General features: G+C 41.6%; 1 protein-coding gene across 1 annotated transcript in view; it reads right to left on the reverse strand.

Moving 5' to 3' along the window:
* Positions 1-5362: 5362 nt before the first annotated feature.
* The window catches only part of LOC140206261 (calcium-activated chloride channel regulator 1-like), a 47370-nt gene continuing 26942 nt past the window's right edge, over positions 5363-25790 (reverse strand). The window contains exons 6-14 of the mRNA XM_072274588.1: positions 25560-25781; positions 23934-24158; positions 23675-23852; positions 21326-21432; positions 21016-21237; positions 16442-16703; positions 13407-13574; positions 12059-12286; positions 5363-6007 (exon numbers count right to left, since the gene is read on the reverse strand). Of these exons, the coding sequence (XP_072130689.1) occupies positions 5604-6007; positions 12059-12286; positions 13407-13574; positions 16442-16703; positions 21016-21237; positions 21326-21432; positions 23675-23852; positions 23934-24158; positions 25560-25781 (2016 nt within the window). The 3' untranslated portion in view covers positions 5363-5603. The remainder of the gene's footprint in view (positions 6008-12058; positions 12287-13406; positions 13575-16441; positions 16704-21015; positions 21238-21325; positions 21433-23674; positions 23853-23933; positions 24159-25559; positions 25782-25790) is intronic.

Here is a 25790-nt window from a genome sequence, read left to right on the forward strand (position 1 = left end):
CTTCTAAGTCCGGTATGACAAGCATTGACCACACTTCTTGCTGCGATGACATCAGGATGTTTCGAGATCCGACTCTTCTTGATTCGTTTCACAGTAGGCAAGCTCTTTGTTGCATCTGTGTGTGCGTCTATGAGCCATTGATAGCGGTCGGTGGCAGTCTCTTCCTCCCCCCTTTCCAGTGGGCCGAAGCGATTTCTCAGCTCCACTGTGTACTGGGCTTGGAGAATAGTTTGTGAGGAGAATGCCTTCTAGTCTACCTTCTCCTTGGGACCTGTGGCTTTGGGTTGCCACAGGCTCAGTCTCACTTGCATTGACACTACTCTGTGGTCAGAACTGACCGAGTTGAAGGTGCTATAGGCTTCTGTGTCGATTACACAATTATGCCATTTTGTTCTTATGAGGATGTAATCGAGTTGTTTCCTGTAGATGGAGGCTCCCTCACTAACTCCTCATTCCCTTTATTTCTCCCTTCACAATAATCCATTTTTCCCCACCTGCCTACCTCTGATCCCAAATCCCTATCCCACTGCTTCTCCACTCTTTCCCTCAACCCCCACCTCGCCTTGTCCGCCATTACCGGACCCCGCGCGACCCCCTCCCAGCAATTCCCGCTCCTTCCCCACTCTCTTTCCCTCAACAAGTTCCGCAACCACATTCACGCATGTGCCCACTCAAGACCTCCTTCCGTCACGCCCAACTGCTGCTCCATTTCCACAGCCAAGCCCCTTGCCAGCAGTTCAGCTTCTTGTTCGGAAATAGTCTCTCATTTAAATAATTGTCATTTCTGAAGATTAATCTAATTATACTCAGTTGCACAAACTTCTAGTAATCACTCAATAGAATGGGATGTTCTTACCATTATAAATAAACAATATGCAAATATGTTCCTTTGTTTTCTAATGTCCTCCCTATTTTACTTAATATCTTGTTTTTAGATTATAGTTTCTCTCATTCCCCTTTCATTTAGAAATTTGTTGCTGGTTTAGTCTTTCTTTTGCATGTAAAGCTTCTCATTATAGGAAGGATGTGGAAGCTTTTGAGAGGATGCAGGGGAGATTTGCCTGGATGATGCTGGAATGGAGAGCGTGTCTTATGAGGAGAGTTTTAATGAACTAGGGCTTTTCTCTTCAGAGAGAAGGATGAAGAGAGGCGACTTGATATAAATGCCCAAAATAAGAGGCATAGATCGATTGGATAGCCAGAAACTTTCTTTTCCAAGAATGCAAATGGTTAATATAAGGGGGATAAGGTGTTGGAAGGAAAATACAGGGGGATATCAGAGGCAGGTTTATTTTTACACTGAGTGGTGGGTGCTCTCATTAGAGTGATTAGCACCATTTAAGATACTCTTAAAGGGAACATGGATGAAAGAAAAATGAAGGATGAAGCAGGAGGGGAGAGTTAGATTGATCTTGGAGTAAATTAAAGGATCAATACACACCCTGGGCTGAAGGCCTGTATTTTTGCCATCTGTTCTATGAATACTTTTTCCCTGACCAGGCTTGTGGTCAGCTGCCCTCTCCATCCTCTGTTTGGACCCTGTTTCTAACTTTACTGTTCTTCTTAAATGCATCTTTTTACATTAAATGGCTCCACCTAATTATAAATGATTGCTGTTACTGGTGACGAAGATGGAATCTTCAGTGTGTAAGACAAGTATTTGAAGTTTCTATAGAGACTCAGCAGACTCCAAAAAATAACCTTCATTATGAACTCCTAAAAGGTGGTATCAGAAAATGAGTAAAGTAATGCTACCATTTCAGAAAATACTGTTTTTATTGATACAGAGGTACATCAGGATTATTCAATTATACAGATTCTACCCCAGTAGAAAACCACATCCTCCTCCAATAACAGTGTTTCCAATCTAAAGCATGCAACCTTCCCATCATTTCTAAGAGGCTAAGTAACTAATCTGGATTGAATTTCCAAGGGAGATCTTCCAATTGTCTGGAAATTACTATAGATGGCTCAGAAAATATCAGACAAATGGTTTAATCTTCAACTACTCAGCAGCAATAATGACTCCGAGTAAAGTAATCCTTAGATAAGTAACCGTAGGCAGCCTTTTGTTTTTGCATTTTTTTCTACAACAACGTAACTGGTAATCCCCATAATCAAAACATACAATAACTGCTACTGTTACTGCAACCCAAATACCATTGTCTTCCAATCTGGCAGGCAGAGTCACAATACCTCAGAGGTATTGACACCCAGAAACTTGCTCAGGAAATTGTTCACTCTCTCCACTTCTGATCCCTCTACAAGGCTGGTGTGTGTTCCCTCATCTAACCCTTTCTGAAGTCCATGATCAGTTCTTTCGTCTTACTGATGTTGAATGCAGGTTATCACTATGACACCACTGAATTATCTGGTATATCTCACTCTACCATGCCATCTCATCACCAACTGAAATCCTGCCAACAATGGTTGTGTTGTCAGCAAATTTATAGATGGCATTAATAATGCCACACAGTCATGGGTGTAGGGAGAGTAGAGCAGTGGGCTAAGCACACATAGAAACATAGGAAATAGGTGCAGGAGTAGGCTATTTGGCCTTTGAGCCTGCACCGCCATTCAGTATGATCATGGCTGATCATCCAACTCAGAACCCTGTCTCCATACCCCCGATCCCTTTAGCCACAAGGGCCATATCTAACTCCCTCTTAAATATAGCCAATGAACTGGCCTCAACTGTTTCCTGTGGCAGAGAATTCTACAGATTCACCTCTCTCTGTGTGAAGAAGTTTTTCCTCATCTCGGTCCTGAAAGGCTTCCCCTTTATCCTTAAGCTGTGACCCCTCGTTCTGGACTTCCCCAACATCGGGAACAATCTTCCTGCATCTAGCCTGTCCAATCCCTTTAGAATTTTATACGTTTCAATAAGATTTCTCCCTCAATCTTCTAAATTCCAGCAAGTATAAGCCTAGTCGATCCAGTCTTTCATCATATGAAAGTCCTGTCATCCCAGGAATCAATCTGGTGAACCTTCTTTGTACTCCCTCTATGGCAAGAATGTCTTTTCTCAGATTAGGGGACCAAAACTGCACACAATACTCCAGGTGTTATTTCCAATACATCCTTGAGGTACATCAGTATTGATTGTCAGCAAGGCTGGGATGTTATTTCCAATCTGCTCAGATTGTGGTCTTCTGCTTAGGAAATCAAGGATCCAGTTGCAGAGAGAGGTACAGAGGCACAGGTTCTGGAACTTTTCAATCAGAAGTGAGGGAATGATGGTGTTAAGTGCTGAGCTGTAGTCAATGAACACTATTCTGACATAGGCATTGGGTATTTATATTTTCCAGGAGATCCAAGGCCACATGAAGAGCCTACAAGATCATGTCCACCTATTGTGGCGATAGGTCCAGGTCGTTGCTAAGGCAGGGTTGATTCTAGCCATGACCTTCATCACTGTAGATGTGAGGGCTGCTGGACAATAGTTGTTAAGGCAGCTCGCACTACTCTTCTTGGCCACTGGTATAATTGTTGCCCTTTTAAAGCCGGTGGGAACTTCTGACTGTAGCAGTGAGAGATTGAAAATGTCTTTGAGCAGCCCCGCCAGTTGGTTGGCACAGGTTTTCAGAGCCTTACCAGGTTCTGTAGCGATCCTCACAGCAGTAGTTTTATTCTCCCTTTCAAAACGAGCATGAAAGGCATTGGTTGACCTTGGAACACCTTGAGCCTAAGGTCTTATTTTGCTGCCTGTTCTAAGTTCCATGCTCTATGTTCCATGAATATTTTTCCCTGACCAGTCTTGTGGTCAGCTGGCCTTGCCATCCTCTGCTAGGCCTCCCTTTCCAACTTTACTGTTCTTCTTCAATGTCATAGATGTATCTTTTTACATTAAATGGCTCCACTTAATTATACATTATTGTTGTTACTGGTGACAAAGATAGAACATTCAATGTGTATGACCCTGGTATCTCAAAGGTTCATCTTATTGTCAAAGTATGCATGTCAATACAACTCTGATACTTATCTTCGCAAACACGAGGAAATCTGCAGATGCTGGAAGTTCAAGCAAAACATAAAAAATACTGGTGAACACAGGCCAGGCAGCATCTATAGGAAGAGGTACAGTCGATGTTTCGGGCCGAGACACTTTGTCAGGACTAACTGAAAGAAGAGGTAATACTCCCCCTCCCACTTTCAAATCTCTTACTACCTCTTCTTTCAGTTAGTCCTGACGAAGGGTCTCGGCCCGAAACATCGACTGTACCTCTTCTTATTGATGCTGCCTGGCCTGCTGCGTTCACCAGCAATTTTTGTGCTGATGTTTGTCTTCTCCAGATAGCTATTAAATAAAGAAAAAAAAAGCATGGGCTTTGTTGAAAGAAAATACATTAGCTCCTTGCACGAAAAAGTAAACGATAAAGAACCAAAACTTTCAAAGCACAAACCCCCCACTTCCTCCATCATGAAAAAAATGAATAGATTTCAGACACTGAAAATGGCAGCTGGAATTTCAAACCCCTAACCAACAGCCCCTCCCTCTCTAAAAAATTAGAGACAATAACATCAAGCCCCCAACCCCTCCCTTGCAAAAAATGAACCGTCACGATAGCATCAAACTCCCAACCACCCTCTCACATACAGATTGCTCACACAAAAAAAACACTAACAAGAACATCAGATCCCAAATCGCCAACCCCTGCCCTCACACAAAAGTAATATCCACCAATCAGCAACAAGAAAGAAAACACAGAAAACTGAAGGAGACCAATATAAACTGCAATCCAATGATCACATAAATTTCCGAATTTTAAAAACATTCACCAATCAGCATCGAGGAGAGCAGCCGCACAAACACAGTGGTTCCGTGAAGAGCAACCATCACGCAGGTCCAAACACTACCGACCCGGCAATGCCATCAACCTCGTGGCCTCTGTAGAGAGTGAAAACTGATCTCCTCCGCATTCAACTCAATGCTCCAGTCTTCCTTGACACTTTAAAATGGAGTCGATCATGTCCTCGCGCCTGATCGCTGGTCTCCTCCACGAAGCATCTCGTGCTCTCAGTGCTCTCCAGATACTACAGAGCACTAGGTCATTTGATCAAATTCCAAACTGCACAAGCTTCAACAGTTTCCAAGACACAATCAAGACAAAAAGAACAAGCAGAAGATGTAGAGAAAGTGAAATAATCAAAGAGATTGGCCATCTAGAAAATGTTCTCTGCCACCATTTTGACCGGATACCTGAAGTTTCTATGGAAATTAAGGAGACTATGGAGACTCCAAAATATAACCTTCATTATGAACGCCTAAAAGATGGTATCATAAAATAAAGTAATGCAACCATTACAGAAAATATCATTTTTATTGGTATAGAGCTACATCAAGATAATTCCATGATACAGATTCTGCCCCAGGAAAATTCCACAACATCCTTCGAAAACAGCATCACCAATCTAAAGCATGCAATCCTTCGATCAACCCCAATAAGCTAAGCAACTAACTTGGACTGAATTTCTGAGGAAGGTCTTCCAGTTGTCTGGGAATGACTACAGGTGTCTCAGAAAATCTTCAAACTAACCTGCTACAATAATAACTCAGAATAAAGTAAATGTTCAGATTAGTGAACTCAGCAGTTGCATTGTCCTTATGCCGATGCTGCTTCTGGCAACTTCTTTTTGCATTTCTTCTGCACAACAAAATCAGTAATCCCAATAATCAAACATACAATGATTGCCACTACTACTGCAATCCAAATGCTGTGCAGTACTTTATTGCCTTCCTTATTGTCTCCCTGATTGTCATACAAAGGCGTAAAGACCCTGACAACATTGGACATCTCAGAAGACTGATCCTTTTCATCATAAGCACATAGAGCGAAATAAAGCGTGCTTGTGTTTTTAAGTTCTGTACTTCCAATGGCAATTGTAAATGTTTCTTTGGAGCCAAACGGTTGTGGTTTCAAGCTTGTCAAATTAACCTGTTCAGCTCCTGAGAAACTGTCCCGTAGCTGCAGCAGTTTCTCACTCATTCTCATCTCATAGTAGGAGGCTGATAAAGAAAGGAAATACTGTGAGTGATTGCTTTGACATATTGAACGGTATCGGATAGATGTGAGAATGTAATGAGTGCTTATGCAGCTGATCGATTGTGTGATAAATTAATTGGGCTTCCTGTGCGCAGAAAGCTCTCTCTTTTTGTGCGGGCTTTCAAGTGCATATGTTTCCATCTTGGCAGGCCAAGTTCTCTGCTCCCACACTGGAAGTTGCCCAGTATGTGCAGTGGCTAACATGATTCAGTAAAAACATTTAATCAGTTGTCATTGTTTCTCTGTGCATACGTAAACACTCGTGACTGATTTGCCTACTTTGATATCATTCTGCAAATTTTTAAATTCTTGTTTCATTGTCCTGGGAAGCAACTTAGGATATTTTGCATTGAAGTGAATTGTCATTACAAATCAAAACAATGTAATGCATTTTAATCTTGATGTGAAAAAGTGGTGAGTGCATATACGGCTGATCAATTACGTGGTAAATTGATTGGCCCTGCTGCGTGTGGAAAGCGTTCTCTTATCACGCAGACTTTCAGGTGAGCACGTTTCTGTCTCTGTGGGCCCAGTTCATCATCCCCACACTGTAAGTTGCCCAGTGTGTACAGTGGCTAACATGACTTAGTAAAAGCATTTCATCCATTGACGTTCTTGATCATCGCAAATGCAACAAGTGACTGATTGTCTTCCTTCAATGTAATACCTCTTGTTTTATTGCCCTGACAAGCAACTTCAAATATTTTACATTCAAGTGCAGTTACCATTCCAAATGTAGTTCTGTAATGCATTTCAATTTTGAAATCTTATCTGTTCAATTATTTCCATTCCAGTTTGGTATATTCAGATTAGATTAGCTTTATTTGTCACATGTATAGTGAAATACCAAAACATACAGCAAATATTTCATTTGTGTCAAATAAAATCAGCGAGGATTGTGCTGGGTAGCCTGTAAATGTTGTCATGCTTCTGGCACCAACATTGCATGCCCACAACTCCCTAACGCTAACCATATGTCTTCGGAATGTGGGAGGAAACAGGAGCAGCCAGAGGAAACCCACATGGTTACAGGGAATACATACACAATCCTTACAGGCAGGACTGGGAACTGAACCTTGATCAGTGATCACTTGCACTGTGAAGTGATGGGCTACCTGCTGCACCACAACACAGGGAGGATTCCCTGCCTGTAACAATTCCTGCAGAAAGAGAGGCCAACTGTACCTACCTTAACTCCCTGGGCCACTGTGTGTGTGTGTTAGTGTGCACTGGTGGTCATAGACAATGATTCAGTTTGTGATCTTCAGTACCAGACATTGACTGGAACTCTAATGCCCCACTGGGATTAGAGTGAACAAAGGCTTCATGAAATCTAACAGCTGTGAAGATGTATGACAGAAACTGGAAGGGAAGGACATGTATCTTATCCCCTGTGGTCATTGACTGACGTTCTTCAAAACTCACAATATAGTCATAAAGTACACTTCAATAACCAAAAGGTATTGAGTCAGGAACTGCTGGCAAAACCTGCCAGAGAGACCACTAAAACTAAAATTGCCACATTGAGGCTGTGTGTATGAACAGCAGGTGTTGGGAAGCATTTAGAAGCTGTATTTCTCCATCTGACATCCATCTTATTGTGAATATGTGAAACCCTTTAAACTAAAATGTTATTGAAGTGTACTTAAATATAACCATTGAAATAATGTTTCACCACAGGGAATGTAATTCATAATTATGATTTGGTAACATAAAACATTTTTTTCAGTTTACACATAGTTCATTGAAAGTGATGAGAGTAAAGGAGGTGAAATGTAGTGTCAGCTGTTATAGGAGGATTACCATTAATCTTTAAACCCCAATTATAGAAATGTGATCATCAAATAAGCAACTTATTTCCATTAGGGTTGGCACGGTAGAGTAGTGGTCAGTGTAAAGCTATTGTGGCTCCAGTGACTGGGTTCAATTCCACTGCTGTCTGTAAGCAGTTTGTATGTTCTCCCCATTACTGTTTGGGCTTCTTCTGGGTGTTCAGATGCTCCAAAGATAATATGGATTGGGAGGTCAATTGGTCACATGTGCGTAAATGGCTCATTGGGTCAGATGGGTCTGTTACCCTGCTGTATTTCTAAATATATATATTTTTTAAAAGTAGTTAGTCCTGACGAAGGGTCTCAGCCCGAAACGTCGACTGTACTTCTTCCTATAGATGCTGCCTGGCCTGCTGTGTTCCACCAGCATTTTGTGTGTGTTGCTTGAATTTCCAGCATCTGCAGATTTCCTCATGTTTGCGTTTTTAAATTCACTACTGCGAAGCCTTTTCCAGTGATGCCTACACTGAAGAAGTTTAAATCTTCTCTTTGACAGGAGTTCAGTGAAACCCTCTCTCACTGCTCCCCATCTATAATTTCTTCAGCCCTTCAACTTTTTGATCACATTTTGACCCCGACCCATTACTACAGCCATATATCCTGCCCTGGAATGTGTCTCCGCCACCAACTTACTCCAATTGGCTTCAGGATTGGTTTTCGAGCCTAATCAACTTTCCAGCTGTTAGCTTCATCCCTCCCCCTCCTGTCTTCTCCTATCATTTCAGATCTCCCTCTCCCCCTCCCACTTTCAAATCTCTTACTACCTCTTCTTTCAGTTAGTCCTGACGAAGGGTCTCGGCTCAAAACGTCAACTGTACTTCTTCCTACAGATGCTGCCTGGTCTGCTGCGTTCCACCAGCATTTTGTGTGTGTTGATTCAATAAGATCATGGCTGATCTGTCCATAAACTCAGCTCCATCTACCTGCCTTTTCCCCATAACCCTTAATTCCCTTGCTATGTAAAAACCTATCTAACTGTTTCTTAAATATATTTAGTGAAGAAGCCTCAACTGCTTCCCTGGGCAGAGAATTCCACAGATTCACCACTCTCTGGGAAAAACCGTTTCTGCTCAACTCCGTCCTAAATCTTCTCCCCTAAATCTTGAGGCAAAGTCCCCTAGTTCTAGTCTCACCTACCAATGGAAACAACTTTCCTACTTCTATCTTACCTATCCCTTTCAAAATTTTGTATGTTCCTCTAAGATCCCCTCTCATTCTTCTGAAATCTAGACAGTATTGTCCCAGGCAACTCGATCACTCCTCATAAGTTAACCCCTTTATCCTTGGACTCAACCTGGTGAACCTCCTCTGCACTGCCTCCAAAGCCAGTATATCCTTCCTCAAGTATGGAGACCAGAACTGCACACAGTACTCCAGGTGCGGCCTCACCAGTACCCTGTATAGTTGCAGCATGACCTCCCTGCTCTTGAATTCAATCCCTCTAGCAATGAAAGCCAACATTCCGTTTGCCTTCTTAATAATCTGTTGTACCTGCATGCCAACTTTTTGCAATTCATGCACAAGCACTCCCAAGTCCCTCTGCACAACAGCATGCTGCAATCTTTCACCATTTAAATAATAATCTGCTCTTCTATTATTCCTTCCAAAGTGGATGATCTCGCATTTACCAACGTTGTATTCCATCTGCCAGACCTTGGCCCACTCACTTTACCTATCTATATCCCTCTGTAGACTCTCCACATCCTCTGTACAATTTGCTTTTCCACTTAGTTTAGTGTCATCAGCAAATTTTGTTACGCTACACTCTGTCCCCTCTTCCAAATCATCAATGTACATGGTAAACAGCTGCGGGCCCAGCACTGACCCCTGCAACACCCCATTCACCACAGGCTACCAACCGGAGGAACCCCAATTTATACCAACTATCTGTCTTCTATTGGTTAACCAATCCACTATCCAAGCCAATACACTTCCTCTGACTCCATGCTTCCTTATGTTATTTATCTCTCTTGTGTGGCACCTTATCGAATGCCTTCTGGAAATCCAAGTATACGACATCCACCTGTTCCCTTCTATCCACTGCACTCATTATGTCTTCAAAGAGCTCCAGTAAGTTTGTCAAACAGGAGCTCTCCTTTCTGAATCCATGCTGTGTCTGTCTAATGGAACCACACCTTTCTAAATGTTTCACTATTTCTTCCTTAATGACATCTTCAAGCTTTTTCCCGACTACAGATGTTACGCTAACTGGCCTATAGTTGCTTGTCTTTTGCCTACATCCTTTTTTAAAAAGTGGCGTGACATTTGCTGCTTTCCAGTCCACCGGGACCTGCCCAGAGTCTACAGAGTTTTGATAAATGATTACCAACATGTCTACTATAACCTCCACCAATTCCTTCAGCACCCTGTGATGCATCCCATTAGGACCAGGGGACTTATCTACCTTCAGGCCCTCTAGTTTGCTCATCACTATCTCTTTAGTGACAGTGATTTTATCGAGGTCCTCACCTCCCATTTCATCCATAACATCATTTTTTGGCATATTAGACATGTCCTCCACCATGAAGACCAACACAAAATAGTTATTCAATGCCTCAGCCATTTCCTTATCACCCAATATCAATTTCCCCTTATTGTCTTCCAAGGAACTTATGTAGACTTTAGCCACCCTCTTTCGCTTTATATATTTATAAGAACTTCTGCTATCTGTTTTTATATTTTGTGCTAATTTACTTTCATACTCTTATTTCTTGTTTAGTTGTTCCCTTTTGCTTTTTAAGGTTTTCCCAATCCTCCAGTCTCCCACTACTCTTTGCAACTTTGTACACGAGCTTTTAAGTTGATACTATCTTTTATTTCCTTAGTTATCCAAGGCTGACTCTCCCCACACTTACTGTCCTTACTTTTGACTAGAATATACTTTTGTTGAGCACTGTGAAAAATCTCTTTGAAAGTATTCCACTGTTCCTCAGCTATCCTACCAAATAGCCTGTGCTCCCAGTCCACATTAGTCAACTCCTCCCTCATCCCGTTGTAGTCTCCCTTGTTCAAGCATAATACACTAGTTTTAGATCTAACTATTTCATCCTCCATCTGAATACAAAATTCAGTCATACTATGATCACTCTTTCCAAGAGGATCCCTGAATACAAGATCATTAATCTTACATGTCTCATTGCACAGGACTAGATCTAAGATAGTATTTTCCCTTGTAGGTTCACTAACATGCTGCTCAAGAAAGCCATCACGGATGCATTCTATGAAGTCCTCCTCAAGACTTCCTTGACCAACCTGATTCACCCAATCTATGTGGAAGTTAAAATTCCTCATGACAACTGCCGTTCCGTTCTTACAAGCCTCAGTAATTTCTTGGTTAATCGCCTCTGCCACTGCAATTATTTTTGTTAGGTGGCCTATAGACAACACCTACCAGTGATTTTTTCCCTTTACTATTCTTAATCTCTACCCAGAGGGACTCAACATTCTGCTCCGTAGATCTTATATCGTCTCTCACAATTGCTCTGATCTCATCCCTAATCAAGAGCACCACCCCATCTCCTTTGCCTTCCTGCCTATCTTTCCGTATTACCTGATAACCTTGGATATTTAATTCCCAGTTATCTCCACCTTGCAATCAGGTTTCTGTAATGGCCACTAAATCTTTGGTACTGATCTGTGCCACAAGTTCACTAACCTTGTTTCTAATACTACGGGCATTTAGATAAAGTGCCCTTATACTCATTGTCCTTTTAGAATCTAGTGACCTATGTGATTTTCGCTTTTTACTTTTATGCACTCTACTCTTACTTTTTTCTTCACTAACTCTAGCTTTGGTCTCTGCATCACTTACCTCTTTTCTGTGGGGGTTCCCATCCCCCTGCCATATTAGTTTAAAGCCTCCCCAGCAGCACTAGCAAACAATCTCCCTAGGAAATTGATCCTGGCCCTGACCTGATGTAGACCATCTGGACGGTACTGGTCCCCACCTCCCCCAGAAGCGGTTTCAATGCCTCAAGAATCTGAAACCCTCCCTCCTGCACCACCGCCCAAGCCACATATTCATTCTAGCTATCCTGCTATTTGTTCTTGTTCTTTCATCTTGGGAAATATGCTTTTATATGTGTCAAACCTCAACTAGTCAGCAGATTTCCCAACAACCGAATCACCTCATTACTGGGAAGAAAAATTCCATGTAAGTTATGAAAACACAGGAACATTTACCTGTTCCTTGATCCAGGTCTGCTCCTGGTGCTGTCCACTGCAGCTCAATTTTGTCCTGATCTATGGTTGCATGAAGGTCTGTGACTTTGCACGGTGGAAAGTTGACAGTAGGTGTACCGGGGGGAATTGAAAGCGCTCCTCCTGATTTCACCCTGCTGAAGATTCCTATTTGAGCTGCAGAATCTCCATTACTAACTGGAGGCCTTGGTGGATTTCTGTGGATAAAACCTATGTGGAAAGAAAGGAACTCAAATTGAAATTGGAGCTAGTTTATTCTCATCACATGTGCTGAGGTACAGTGAAAACCTTGTTCATACAGATCAATTCATTACATCATGCATTAAGGTGGAATGAGATAAAATAATATCAATGCAGAATAAAGTGTAAAATTTGCAGAGAAAGTGCAGTGTAGATGGACACGCACAACACACTGGAGGAACTCAGCAGGTCGGGCAGCATCCGTGGAACCGAACAGTCAATGTTTTGGGCTGAGACCCTTCGCAAGGACTACCTGATGAAGGGTCACGTCCTGAAACATTGACTGTTCGTTTCCACGGACGCTGCCTGACCTGCTGAGTTCCTCCAGCATGTTGTGCGTGTAGCTTTGACCCCAGCATCTGCAGAGTATATTGAGTGTAGATGGATAATAAGGTGTAAAATAATTTGTTAGATTTTGAGGACAAGAGTCCATCTTATCATATCAGGTAATCATAAAATAATCTTATAATGTCAGGGTTAAAGTTGTCTTGAGCCTGCTGGTACGTAGTAGAGACAGATGTATTAGGGATCTTTATGAAACTCTTAGGTAGGCATATGGATGATAGAAAAATGGAGGGCTATGTAAGAGGGAAGGGTTACATTGATCTTAGAGTAGGTAGCCTGAAGAACCTGAACTATGTTGTAATGTTCCACGTTTGAAGTTCTTTCTAAATCTGAACACACTAAACAGAATTCCACACCAGCTTGCACGTTGTAGGCAGGCAATAACTTATTTGAATACAATCCTATGAAACACGACAAGTGGAGATGTGGGATTGTGTTCTTCCTGATGACAAGTGATTGGACAAGCACAGGCAAGATTGTTGGAGGAATGGGCACCAGTTCACAAAGCAAGCATACAATTCAATAGCTCACCCTGACATTACATCACAAACCAGGAAAGGCTTAGATGGATGTAAACCAATGAAGACAATTAGCACTAGCCCAGTTGGACAATTGGGGCATTGAGGACAAGTTGGTCTAAAGGACTTGTTTCCATGTGTATTGCTCTATGATGCTCTGACTTTAAGCACTGTAATAACAATAAAAACCTGTATTGTCTTATTATGAAATGCCAAATCTTTATTACCATTTTCTGAGTATCCTGGTATGTACATGGCGCTCCCATCTGTTCTGTTTGTCTTCTTGGTAGATTCTTCCTTTCCCTTTACCCGCACCTTGAAGTTGTACCTTCCATGTTCAGTAATGTTCAGGAAATACTTAGAGTAAATCCCATCATTGCTGACAATATCAGCACCTAAAAGTAAGTAAAGGTCAATGATTTTCAGCTGAGGAGAGAATGCAACACAAATAATACAACTTAGTTAAAAACTGCCTATAGAAACTTCCTACTCTCATCTCATTGGTAGTCCATCGTGATGTCTTCAGCTCAAGAACAAATTCCAAATTTTAGATGTTTTCATTGCTGTGTGGACTGCCAAATGTGTGTTACATTGAGCAGGAACAATTTTAAGGCAACATTCAAGAAAGAGAATTTTTTCTCATTAATTGCTCTATTCCATCACATCCACTGAAACTGTGATATACGAATAGGTCACAAAACGTCCCGGGCAGTCATTATATGGATACAGAATGAAAGCTCATATCTATCTTGAATAATCATTTGTCAAGTTCAATAATTAATTCATTTATACAAAGTTACGATATACATATGATAAATTAATCTGAATTTCTGAACCTCCTTGGATGGATAGATGAGAAAGTTTCAAAACAGCAGTAGGCCGGCAAGTTTGATCCAGTCAATCACAATCCATAGATATCTGAAACTAGCAAGTAATTCCTTTCTTCTGCTCTTCCTGTCCATATCCATCCTTTAACTTCCAAATTTATTAGCTTTTTTAGTTATATATTGAACCCGAAGGATTCCAATATTGTTGCAGGCAGCTTAGCAAGAGTTTTTCGAGTGGGTTTAAACTAATTTGGCAGGGGGCGGGGAACTGAAATAATAACACTGAATATGAAGTAGTTGGCTTACAAACAGGCAATGCGTAGTGAGACTCCTGGCAAAGAGAGGATGATGATAGAGCTAAATTGCTGTCAATGGGATGAGTTGTAACCTAAAAGGCAGACAAAATTGGAAAGGGTGAATATAGGCCTGAAGATGTTATATTTGAATATTTGCAGTATATGGAATAAGGTCAATGAACTTGTAGCAGTTACAGATTGGCACGTATGATGTTGTAGACACCACTGAATCATGGCTGCAAGAAGATTACAGCTGGGAGCTTGATGTCCAAGAATACTCATTGTATCAAAAGGACAAGCAGCAAGGCAGAGGGGGTGGCGATGCTCCGTTGGTAAAAAGTGAAATCAAATTATTAAAAGAGGCAACATAGGGTTGGGAGATATTGAACATTTGTGGATTGAGCTAAGGAACTACAAGAGCAAAATAAACTTGACGGGAGTTGCACATAGACATTAAGCTCCCAGCTATAGTCTTCTTTCAGCTACGACTCAGTGGTGCTAAAACCTCCTATCTGCCAACCTGCAACTGTGTTACAAGTTCATCTACCCTACTCTGTATACTGTGTGCATTCAAATATAACACCTGCAGTCTTGTATTCATCCTTTTCAATTTTGTCAGCCTTGTATGTCGCAGCTTATCCTGTTGACTGCAATTTTCCCCGTCAACAGCCTCTCCTCACTACACATTACCTCTGTTATTAAACCAGCTACCTCATCTTCAGCACTATCATCTGACTTTTCTACGATACTTCTTGCATTGAGATATATGTAGTTCAGGACATAAGTTGCACCATGTTTAACCTTTTAACTTCTAACTTTGTCTGAGGTCTTACCAATATCTGCCTCCACAGCCTCTCCACTAACTGTTCTCACAATCTACTTCCTATCCCCCTGCAACTCTAGTTTAAACCCCACCATACAGCCTTCCCGCTTGGATATTAGTCCCCCTCCAGTTCAGGTGCAAACTGTCCCTTCTGTACAGGACCCACCTTCCTTGGAAGGGAGCCCAAAGAAATGAAAGGGTAACTTATTCCCTAAATGGAGAAAAGATTCAAGACTCTGAGGCGCAATGAGACAAAAAGGAACCCCTGAGGGTGGTAAGTCACTTTTTTTGTGAAATAAATATAATGCATTCATCTTCCATAATCTCTATGAGCAGCCCAGTTGAAGATTTATGCGACTGATTAAATATTCTTCCTATTTTAGTTGTCACATTGTTGGAAGTCACACCTGGGCAGAACTGTTCCTTGACTTGGCTACCTGCTCAGACTTCCTGCCCTCTCAGGCTTCCTTCATCTGGACGAGGAAGGCCAAACGAGCTGACTGTCTGCACCACAGCTGTCCTATAAGATGGAGCAGCCTGTGTATAACAGGTTGGCTTCAGAGACCATAAGCAAGGTCCTTACATCTCAATATTCTGATAGCCTTTGACTGACATGTAACTAAAACATTTTGATAAAGTAAAAGGACTGGACCTTACCTGCTTATACATTTTTTCCACAGAATTGGTGACCCCATTCAGACAGATGAATCTCTCACACACACACCGGTCCTCCCTGGAACTGGGTTGTGTTCCAGTCAAGATGGTGCCCAGCTGCGGCCTCTATCAAGGTTGTGTCTCAGACTTAGTTGTTTTTAAGGTTTGAGGGGGATGATTTGGGGGATTTGAAATCAGGTTAAAGATTAGGGATAGGGATTGGGGGAGTTAGAGGTCAGGCCAGATTTCAGGTTGGTGCTCTCCATGAGTCAAAGCCAGCAAACTCTGTAGAGGTCTACGTATCTGAATCTAAGTGGTTGGTGCAGTAAGCTATTGCTTCATGAGGGACCAACCACTGAGTCTGGCTCTGGGCTCGCTACTATGGGAAGCAATGAGATGGACAGTCTATCTGAACTTCAGGCTATCTTAGATCTTCGCAGTTGACCACAAGGCACAACACAGCCCATTAAAGTCTGGTTTACAATTCGATCAGGGCACCTGTAGGTTAAATAGTTCTCCTGCTGGCAGCCAATGGTCCCTTACCCACCCAGTTCACTCTATGTCATTAGATCTCCCTCAACTTACACTTATATTCACAAAATCATCAGTAATTTCACAAAATCTCCAATTTTATTTCTCAAAGCGAATTTTATATGACTTACCTGAACCATTATCCAAAAGCTCCACTTCTTCTGTAGGACCCGTGGGTGGTTCAGCAATGATTATCACTCTCGCAGATAAGACTGGTAAAAATCCTTGGGAGACTTTCACATAAATGACCACTGGACTAGTGAGATCCTTTCTGGTGATTTTTGTGTTGACTGTGACAGGGGGAACGTTCTCATCCGCTGCTCGGGATGTTACTGTAACTGTTACTTGCTGCTTATTTCCAGTATTCATAATATTGTAAGTCCAAGTTCCATCCTGGAAGATGATTATGGTTAGTTCTATGAAAATCAAAGGCAGGAATAACTTCTCAGTGATATTTAAAATTATTAATACTGGACATATAGAATGATTATCTCTGTAGGGGACCATTGAGAAAGTTGTGGCGAGTCATTATCTTCAACACTGTTAAGATACTACAAGATCATAGGGACAGAATTAGGCCATTGCATCATGGCTGATTTATTATCCCTCTCAACCCTATTCTCTGGCTTTCTCCCCATAACTTTTGATGTCATTACTAATCAAATACTTATCAGCCTCTGCTTTAAATGTACTCAATGACTTAGACTGTACATCCAGCTGTGGCAATGAATTCCACAGATGCACCCCCCTCTGGCTAATGAAGTTCCTACTCGTCCCTGTTTTAGATGGACATTCTAATTTCATAATTTTGAAATAATTTGGTGCAAACAAGGGTTGTTAGGTGACCTAAAATTATTTTCCTGATTTCTCCTGAATCCAGGCCCATTTCCTACCACTGGAACATTACTCTTGTCAGTTTGCTATTGAGGAATGGTGCCCAGTAGGAGGGGAAAATTCAGTGTATAAAAGAGAAAATGCTGGAAATGCTCAGTCAGTCAGGCAGCATCTGTGTAGGGAAAACACAGGTTATGTTCCAAGTCAACGACTGTTCATTCAAAGGATTTCACGGAGTACAGAGATTAAAAACACTTTTTTCTCTTTTTGAGGAAAACAAGGCAGCATCAACATATCTCTAAACAGCTACAATAAATAAAAATAAAATTAATCCCAGTTATTCAGGTCTGAGATGAAGAAGCAAGGAGTTGGTGAGATTTAAGGATGTCACTATAAAGGATAGTACAGACATCCCACCCTGCAAAAACTCATTTCAGGGAGGTAGCACCATCAATTTGCAGGAGACTTCTGGGAGCGGTGGGATGTCTGCAATAGAGTAGCTCCTTAGCAGCTAGTCAGCTAGTTTAAATAACATTAGCTATGCTAGTGAATGAATGACACCTGTTAAACTCACCTCAACATGTCTTTTACAGTCTTAACCCACCACGGGCAATAGAAAAGTCACTGTTGCAAACAGTGCAGCGAGCAACACTGTCATTATTTTTGACCGCTGTTAGGCAGGGGTACACTTTAGTGTAGTCTGGGGTGACATACGTTTCATATTTTCTTTTTTTTGGAACTCTCTCACTCTCACTCCCTCTCGCGCGCTCGCTCTCTTGCTCTCTCTCGCTCGTGGTCACTCTCTCTTGCGCTTGCTTTCTCACTCTTGCTCTCTCTCGCACGCGCTTGCTTTCTCGCTCTCGCTCTCTCTCTCTCTCTTGTGGTCGTTCACTCGTGCTCGCTCTCTCGCGCTCCCTCTCTCTCATGGTCGCTCTCACTCGCACTTGCTTTCTTGCTCTTGCGCTCGCTCTCTCGCGTGTTCTCTCACGCTCGCTCTCAAAAAAAGCAATTTCCGGGACATTGTATATAATTTGCAGGCATCGGGGAGCCACTATTAATATGCGGGAGACTCCTGGAACTTCCGGAAGAGGTGGGATGTCTGGATAGTATGACTGAGGATCAGTTATCAGTTAGATATTGTCTGAGCATGGATATTAAACTCTGTGGAATCAAAGGCAGGTATTGATGCAAATAACACATCATGCTAGAAGAACAAAAGAGGATGAAAGGGTCACAAATGTATACAGTACAGAAACAGGCTCATCGACCCATTATATCCACACCAACCATCAAACAACCATCTTCACTAATCCTAAACCCTATCTTATCTACTTCACATTCCCATCAACTCTGCCCTCATTCTAATATTCACCTACAAACAGGGGCAATTTACACTGGCCAAATCACCTATCTATCTAGGCCTTTCAATATTCAGTATGTTTTAATGAGAACCCTCCTCATTCTTCTAAACTCCAGTGAGAGCAGACCAAGAGCCATCAAATACTCTCATGTACTAACCACTTCATTGCCGGGATCATTGCCGTAAGCCTCCTCTGGACCTTCTCCAATGCCAGCACATTCTTTCTGAGATAAGTAGCCCAAAGTTGTTTACATTATTCCAGATATGGTTTGAACAATGTCTTAAAAAGTCTCAGCATTACATCCTGATTTTATGTACGAGTACTCTCGAAATGAATGCTAACATTGTATTTGACTTCCTTACCACTGACTCAACCTGCAAGTTAACCTTTAAGGATTAATCCATGTGAGGATTCCGCAGTCCATTTGCACTGCTGATTTTTGAATTTGCTCCTTGTTTGGAAAATCGTCTATGCCTGTATTACTTTTAATAGAGTGCATGATTGTACAGCATCCTGCACTGTAAATTTATCCTCTAAATTCACTTTAAACTAAGATCTCTATTTATAGACCACCCTGCTGTGGGAAGAAACAACACTCTGACTATATTACAAATGTCTATCAGGTTACCCCTTGACCTTCCATACTTCAATGAGAACAAACAGAGCCTATGCAATCTAATTTTATGACTGAAGTCTTTCATTCCAAACAGCTACCTGGTGAAATCTCTTCTGCAACCTGTCAATTGCTACAATATCTTTCCTGTTTATAGTTCAAAGTTAATTTCTTATCAAGGTACATATAGGTCACCATAGAACAAACTTAAGGTCTGTTTTCTTATAGAAACATAGAAACATAGAAAATAGGTGCAGGAGTAGGCCATTCGGCCCTTCAAGCCTGCACCGCCATTCAATATGATCATGGCTGATCATCCAACTGAGAACCCTGTACCAGCCTTCCCTCCATACCCCCTGATCCCTTTAGCCACAAGGGCCATATCTAACTCCCTCTTAAATACAGCCAATGAACTGGCCTCAACTGTTTCCTGTGGCAGAGAATTCCACAGATTCACCACTCTCTGTGTGAAGAAGTTTTTCCTAATCTCAGTTCTAAAAGGCTTCCCTTTTATCCTCAAACTGTGACCCCTCGTTCTGGACTTCCCCAACATCGGGAACTATCTTCCTGCATCTAGCCTGTCCAATCCCTTTAGAATTTTATACGTTTCACTAAGATCCCCCCTCAATCTTCTAAATTTCAACGAGTATAAGCCCAGTCGATCCAGTCTTTCATCATATGAAAGTCCTGCCATCCCAAGAATCAATCTGGTGAATCTTCTTTGTACTCCCTCTATGGCAATACACAGTACTTATAGATATACACAGTAAACCCAAGATACACAATAGAATCAATGAAAGACCACACCCAACAGGACTGACAATCAACCTGCAAAAGACAAAAAACTGTGCAATACAGAAGAGAAAAATAAATAATAAATAAATACATAAGCAGCAAATATTAAGAACATGAGAAGAAGAGTCCTTGAAAGTGAGTCCACAGGGTATGGGAACAGTTCAGTAATGGGATGAGTGAAGTTATTCCATCAGGTTCAAGAGCCTGAATGTTGAGGGGTTATAATTGTTCCTGAACCTGGTGGTGCGGATCCTGAGGCTGCTGTACCTTCCTCCTGATGGCAGCAGTGAGAAGAAAGTATGGCCTGAGCAGTAGGAGTCCTCGATGATGGATGCTGGTTTCTTGTGGCAGTGCTCAGTGTAAGTGTGCTCAAAGGTGGAGAGTGCTTTACTCGTGAAAGACTGGGCCATATCCACTACATTTTGTAGGATTTCCTGTTGAAGGGCATACCCGACCATTATGAAACCAGTGAATATACACTTAGATAATCAACAGAAATTTCTCAAAGCTTTAGATGTCATACCAAATATTAACAAACTTCCGAGGAAGTAGAGGTGCTGCTGTGCTTTCTTATTTATTGCAATTCCCTACTGGGCCCAGGACAGATCCTCTGAAATAATAAAAGAGGAATTTAATGTTGCTGACCCTCTTCACCTATGATCCTCAATGAAGATTGGCTCATGGATGTCCAGTTTCCTCCTCCTGAAGTCAATAATCAGCTCTTTGGGCCTGCTGACATTGAGTGAGAGGTTGTTGTCACACTCTCAGCTATATTTTCAATCTCCCTCTTATGTGCTGACTTGTCACCACCTTTGATCCGGCCAACAACAGTGATGTCATCGGTAAACTTCAATGTGGCATTGGAGCTGTGATTGCTGTAGCCTCATAGTCACAAGTGTCAAGTGAGTAAATTGACTGTAGTGTGATAAACAGGTCTGTATACAGTATTCCAATATAGCCTAAATGAACACGTCTAAGTAATGCAACTTGACTGTAATGTTAACAGAAAGTAAAACTAGAAAACTCTGTGGAAACCAGACAGGCCCATCAGCCTCCGTGGAGATAGAAATAGAGATAATATTTCAGGTACATAGGAGAATACCTGTGCCGTGCCTTCAATTTCGAGCCGTGCGGTGTGTATGCTCTCTTCTATGACAAAGTCATTGTTGCTGTATACCTTTCCATTGGGGTCACGTACAAATACTTGTGGTGTGGACTCCTCCCAAGTGAACACAAAATGTGTGTTGTTTCCAACAGTTTTATCGATAACAATTAAATCATTAAACGAACTGTTTTCATCAACACTCCTTCCTGTACTTTCAAGCTAGGAATGAGGAAATAAACATATTTTATTACCAAAAAGTTGGTAACAGAAGAATAATTGGAAATTAATTTCTCTAAGGTAATCAAACCTGGATTGACTGTTGGTTAATGTCACCATCTCCTGATCCTAATCCACTGAATGCATCAATTAGTCCATTTGTGTCCACGTTATCAGTGGCTGCAAACTGTAGACCTCCTAATTAATGGAAAAGGAAAAATAATCCATAACTCAGATATTATCCATGGTTTCCTCTTCTATCCCTGAGTGGTTTTACCCTCACTCTAGTTATCCATCTGTTCTTCACACACATATACAACACCTTGGGGTTTTCCTTAATTATACTCACCAAAGCCTTCTCATGTCCATTTCTAGCTCTCCTCAGTCCATTCTTAAACTCTTTCCTGGATACCTTGTAACTTCAGAGCCCCTTGCTTCTTTCTCCCTCTTGATTAGAGCTCTTGTCAACAAAGTTCCTTCAACTTACCATCCTTTCCCTGCCTCAACAGGACAAACCTATCCAGGATCCAACGCAAGTGCTCCCTAAGCAGCTTTCACATTTCTGTTGGGCATTTCTTTGAGTACATCTGTTCCCATTTTATGCTCCCAGGTTCCTGCCTAATAAGATTAAAATTCCTCTCCCCAAGTAAGAATGTTCTCATGCTGTTTCCTCCAATCCTGTCCAAGGTTATGGTAAGGTCAGGGAGTTGTGGTCACTGTCTCTGAAATGTTCACCCACCAAGAGATCTGTCACTTGACCAGATTCATGACTTAGTATGACCCCTCCTCTCATCAGCCTGTCTACGTGTCGTGATGTCTCAGTAATCATTCCTGGACACACATATCAAATTCTCCCCCATAATAAATGTTTACACTTAGGAGGTGCCAATCAATAGTAGGGAAGTTGCAGTCACCCATGACAACAGCCCAGTTATTGCAGCTTTCCAAAATCTGCCTGCCGATCTGTTTCTCAGTGTCTGCTGCTATTGGGGGTCTATAGAATACTCTCAACAGAGTGATTGCCTCATTCTTGTTTGGGATTTGCATCCACACTGATTCAGTAGACTAGCCAGTGGATTTTCTGCTGCTGTGATCGTAACACTGATTAGCAATTAGCTCTTTTACCCCCGACCTGTTCATCTGAAAGATTAAAACCCCGGAACATCCAGCAGCCAATCCACCCCATAAGAAAGCCAAGTATCTGCAATAGCCACAATGTTATAGTTCCATGTACTGACCCATACTCTAGTCACTGGTAGCCAACCAGGACCTTTATTCTCACTCACACCCTGTCAGCCATTCCTTTATCCATGCCAGTATCTTTCCTGTAACGTCATAGGATTTTATCTTGTTAAGAGGCCTCATGTGTGGCACCTTATCAAATGCTTTATAAAAGTCCAAGTGACATCCACTATCTCTCCTTTGTTCACCCTGCTTGTTACTTCCTCAAATAACTCTAACAGATTTCCCTTCACAGAAACCATGCTGATTTTGACTTATTTTATCATTAGTCTCCAAGTACCACGAAACATCATCCTTAATAATGGAGTCCACCACTTTCCCAACCACCGAGGTTAGGCTAACTGGCCTGTAATTTCCTTTCTTTTGTCTTCCTCCCTTTTTAATGAATGGAGTGACATTTGCAATTTTCCAGTCCTCAGGGACCATGCCAGAATCAAGTGATTCTTTAAAGATCATGACCAATGCATCCGTTTTCTCTTCAGCAACCTTACCCAGGACTCTGGGATGTAGTCCATCTGCTCCAGGTGACTTATCCATCTTAAGACCTTTCAGTCTGTCTAACAGTTTTTCCCTTTGTAAAAGCAATAACACTCACTCTTGCTCCCTGACACACACCGACCTCTGTCATATGGCTAGTGTCTTTCACAATAAAGACTGAAGCGAAGTATTTATTGAGTTCATCTGCTACTTCTTTGTTCCCCCATTATATGACTAAAAAAGACTTTTGGTATCCTATTTTATATTATTGGCTTTCTTGCCCTCATATTTCATCTTTTTCCTTCATATAGCTTTTTTAGTTGCTTTTTGTTGGATTTTAAAAGCTTCCCAACAACATCCCAGTCACTTTAGCTACCTTGTCTGCCCTTTCCTTTGCTTTTATGCTGTCCTTAACTTCCCTTATCAGCCACGATTGCCTACCCCTGCCATTTGAGAACAACTTCTTCTGTGGGAGATATCCATCCTGCAACTTGTGAACTATTCTCAGAAACTTCTGGTCAAGCTCTGTAAATCCCTTTATTCCATTGTGATAATGATACAGGTAACTTATGCTTCTGCCTCGCATATTGCAGTATGAATTAAATCATATTAAGATTACTGCCTCCTTAGGGTTCCTTTACATTAAGTTCTCTAAAAAGATTTGGATGATCTCATGCTGGGAGCCCAGTTGTTAACTGTGTGATTATTTGATGTTGGTTACCTGTCTTTGCTGAGAGCTGTTCTAGATCCTTGGCTGCCTCTGGCCCTAATGCAATGGTGTGGATTATGGCTCTGCTTTGTTCCACCTCTGTGAAGCAAGTGTTAATACTGTTGTCCTCTCCGTCCGTAAGCAAAATAATTTCATCACCTCTAGTATCACCATCATCGCCACGAAGTACCTGAAAGACAATGAGTTGTCACCAATTTGGGTAAAATGTAATCCCTGAAAGGAATGTGTTCATGAAGTTTTCCAGACCTACCTGAAAGCCAGATCGAACCCCCACACAGATTCTCGTTCCCCCTCCAGCTGACGTTGGTAACAGAAGTACAAGGTCCTTCCTCGCACTAGGATTATCAATCTTTTTTAACTGTGTTTTAATGCTTGCATCAGAGTTAAAAGTGACAATTCCAACTTGTGATCCTTTTTCAATGATCTGCAGCAAGAATATCTCAGCAGCTTGTCGAAGCCTGCCAATGCGATTCCCCTGTTCACCAACATAAGGTACAAAGTATGATGTAAGATTAATCTCAGCCCCATTTAATGGACCAGACAGTGCTGGATACAACGGAATCAAAATGCCTTTAGATGTAAACCATGAAACATAGAAACATAGAAAATAGGTGCAGGAGTAGGCCATTCGGCCCTTTGAGCCTGCACCACCATTCAGTACGATCATGGCTGATCATCCAACTCAGAACCCCGTACCTGCCTTCTCTCCATACCCCCGATCCCTTTAGCCACAAGGGCCATATCTAACTCCCTCTTAAATACGGCCAATGAACTGGCCCCTGGCTGTTCCATGACCTTAGGAACATACCACAGCATGGCTGCCTCCACTGCCCTTGCAGTGAACACACAGAGTTGAGGAAAAGGTCAAATTTTACCTTGACTTACCTCATTGCTACCCACCCTCCTCACTGAATCCTGGTGTTCACCAAAGCCAGCACTTTAACATACTGACCACACTTGGTGAGATCTCCACAACTACACGCTGAAAGGCTGACAAGCAAACACAGAAAGCTGTCCATTCCATCTCAGCTTCCAGTTGAGGGATCAGGTTGGGTAAATTCACGCGTGTAGCTGTTTGAAATGTGTCCTCAGCATAATAAAGATGGCCACACTGTCCTAAGAATCTAATTGTTTTGAGTCTCTGTATTACTAATGGTTGGTTAAGTAAAAATTAGATTTTCTTCATTTATACAACTCTATTCTACCATTGTCTACCCACTTAAATATAAAACCTCACTGACTGTTTAGGATCAAGGGATTGTCCATGCATTAGGGTTAGTGTTCCGTGCTTTCACTGAGTGGTACCAAGGATTATGGATTTAAGAAATTAAGGGCAGGAAGCTCATGTAATAAGATAGTAAAGCTGTCTGATTATTTACATACATCAGCTAAAGCTCACCCCATCACTGAGTGAATGTCGTCTATTAGTCCAACAGGAATGTTAAACCCACTTCAACGTTTTGCATAAATTTGAAACAAATGGTGACCATATGTTTGTTTCTACTCACATACAGTAAATGAAAATGAAATATTATAGACAAAAAATTGCACAGTTCCCACTCTGAGGCCTCTCTTCAAGCATCAATGTTGAACTTTAATGGCCATATACATTTACGTATCTTAGGAGTTTGCTGTGGTGTGTTGCTCAGGGCACAAAATGCACCAAAAAACAACATTCAACAATTATAACAAATAATGAATTATATAAAGTAAAGAATTATATATAACTAAGAATGCTAATGAAGTTAGAGGTTAAAAGATGGGAATTGAATAAAATATGCATAAATAAATGAATATCAGAATGCATTTACAATGTCACTCTCTTGTTACCCTATCTACACAATTCATCGAATGGCCTGATCATAAAAGACCTTACCCCATCCATGCTTCCTGAAACATCAAGGACTAAGCAAAGCACACGGTCCTTGGCCTGTAGAAGTGTAAACGTTGGGATGGTTGAACCAGTGTGAGGCAAAGAAATGTTCCTGAAATCTTCTGACTGGCTGATCACATCCCAAGTGCTCCTGTAATTACACATAGTGTTCTGCATGTTGGGTGCTTCTGTATTGTGGGTCTTGTCAGTGCAGAATTTGACCACCTAGAAAAT

This window comes from Mobula birostris, chromosome 12 (genome assembly GCF_030028105.1).
Source record: "Mobula birostris isolate sMobBir1 chromosome 12, sMobBir1.hap1, whole genome shotgun sequence".
In the NCBI taxonomy this organism is placed as follows: domain Eukaryota; kingdom Metazoa; phylum Chordata; class Chondrichthyes; order Myliobatiformes; family Myliobatidae; genus Mobula; species Mobula birostris.